General features: G+C 28.6%; 1 protein-coding gene across 1 annotated transcript in view; it reads left to right on the top strand.

Annotated features, from left to right (window-relative positions):
* WRN (WRN RecQ like helicase) overlaps positions 1-1,508 on the top strand; it is a 273,170-nt gene that overhangs the window by 43,445 nt on the left and 228,217 nt on the right. Inside the window, exon 9 of the mRNA XM_042781199.1 lies at positions 695-775. Coding sequence (XP_042637133.1) covers positions 695-775 — 81 coding nt within the window. The remainder of the gene's footprint in view (positions 1-694; positions 776-1,508) is intronic.

The following is a 1,508-nucleotide window of genomic DNA, read 5'->3' as shown; positions in this document are numbered from 1 at the left end:
TTAATTAAGGCTATATGTACGTCCTATCCCTACTTCCATTTTAATATTAGGCATTTTTGTTTGAGTTTTCCACTATATTTCTTTTGTGAGTTTCCTCTGTGTAGATTTCTAACTTGTTGGCTACTTGATTCCTGGGTATTGCCAAATAATTGTGAATGTTCTTCAAATCGAAACATTGGCATTAAATGGAATAAACAACGTATCTGATACTGTTTTTCAAATATATGTAGATGTTATTTGTAAAATATTAAGTTATTTAAAGGCATTATTAAAATCATAGTAGCTTTCTTATAATCTTTTTAAAATCAGTAGATAAAAAATATTCCTACTGTTCCTTGCTTTGACATTGAAATTTTTCAACATTACAAAGGGGCCTTTCTACTCAAAAGTTAGGGAAAACCAGTTTAATATTGTTTAAACATAGTTGAATTTTCACATTACAAATCTCATTTAGAGTGTGGGATTTTGATTTCAGGTCTGTTTGTCTATTTTGTCTGCCTGCCTGTCTACATACCTATCTGTCTACCTTTGTCTGTTGTCTGTATAAATATTATACATTTATCTGTTAGAGAAGGAAAAGTTTCCTAAAAATATTTAGTGTATATAGGAACTATTTTTTTTTTTTTTTTGTAGAAAAGAGGATATGGAATCAGTTGCACTGAAAATTAATGTTTGAATCTTTTCTTTGTTAAAGCATTTATCTTCCAAAGATAATGAAGAGGATATATCTTATGTGATTGAAAGTGATGAAGATTTAGAAATGGAGATGCTTAAGGTACATTTAAAATTATGGAAAAGTTATTTCATGTTCTTTCCAAGTGTTATTTAACTAAAATACTGTTACTTCTAAATGAGGTCCTAGCACAATGAGATTGCTAACAATTATGCAACTTAGATTTATGGTTTCTGATTCATATTTATTTATATCTTTATGTTGTTGTTGTTAGGTGCTGTCAAGTCAGCTCCAAAGAATATTTTAGAAATAATATATGAATTTATTTTTATGTGCTCTATGTTCCCTCTTTTGTCACTTTAAGTTTTTCTTGGGATATGGATAATGGTTAAGCTCTCCATTATTGAAATAGATTTTTATTTCTACCCCATACCTGTGTATTCCTTTTTATTTGTAAGTTTTTATTTTTATATATTCAGTATTTTTAGTTACTATGTTTTTGTTTAATTTACAATGGATATTTTTTACTTATTTTATGTAATTTTCTAGAGTTAAACATGGTTCAGTTTTACCCATTTATTATCAAAATTGAAAGCAGTATTTTGTAACATATTTTCCAACCCTTACCTTAACCTCCATCTTCTTTGGACAATAAGAAAGAAAAGTCAATTTAGCACCTAAACACAGTTGAAAAAAAAAATTAAAAAAGAAAAGTGAATTTAATCAAATAGTTATTGTTGTTATATGCCTTCGAGTTGGACCTGACTCATAGTGACCCCTCCTTGGGTTTCTGAGGCGGTATCACTACAGAAATAGATTGCCCAACCTTCCTTCC

Source organism: Orycteropus afer, unplaced genomic scaffold (genome assembly GCF_000298275.1).
Source record: "Orycteropus afer afer isolate SDZICR_OR568_19922 unplaced genomic scaffold, OryAfe1.0 scaffold00095, whole genome shotgun sequence".
In the NCBI taxonomy this organism is placed as follows: Eukaryota; Metazoa; Chordata; class Mammalia; order Tubulidentata; family Orycteropodidae; genus Orycteropus; species Orycteropus afer.
Note: the sequence above shows the minus strand (reverse complement) of the source record. Positions and strands in the feature narration are given on the sequence as shown.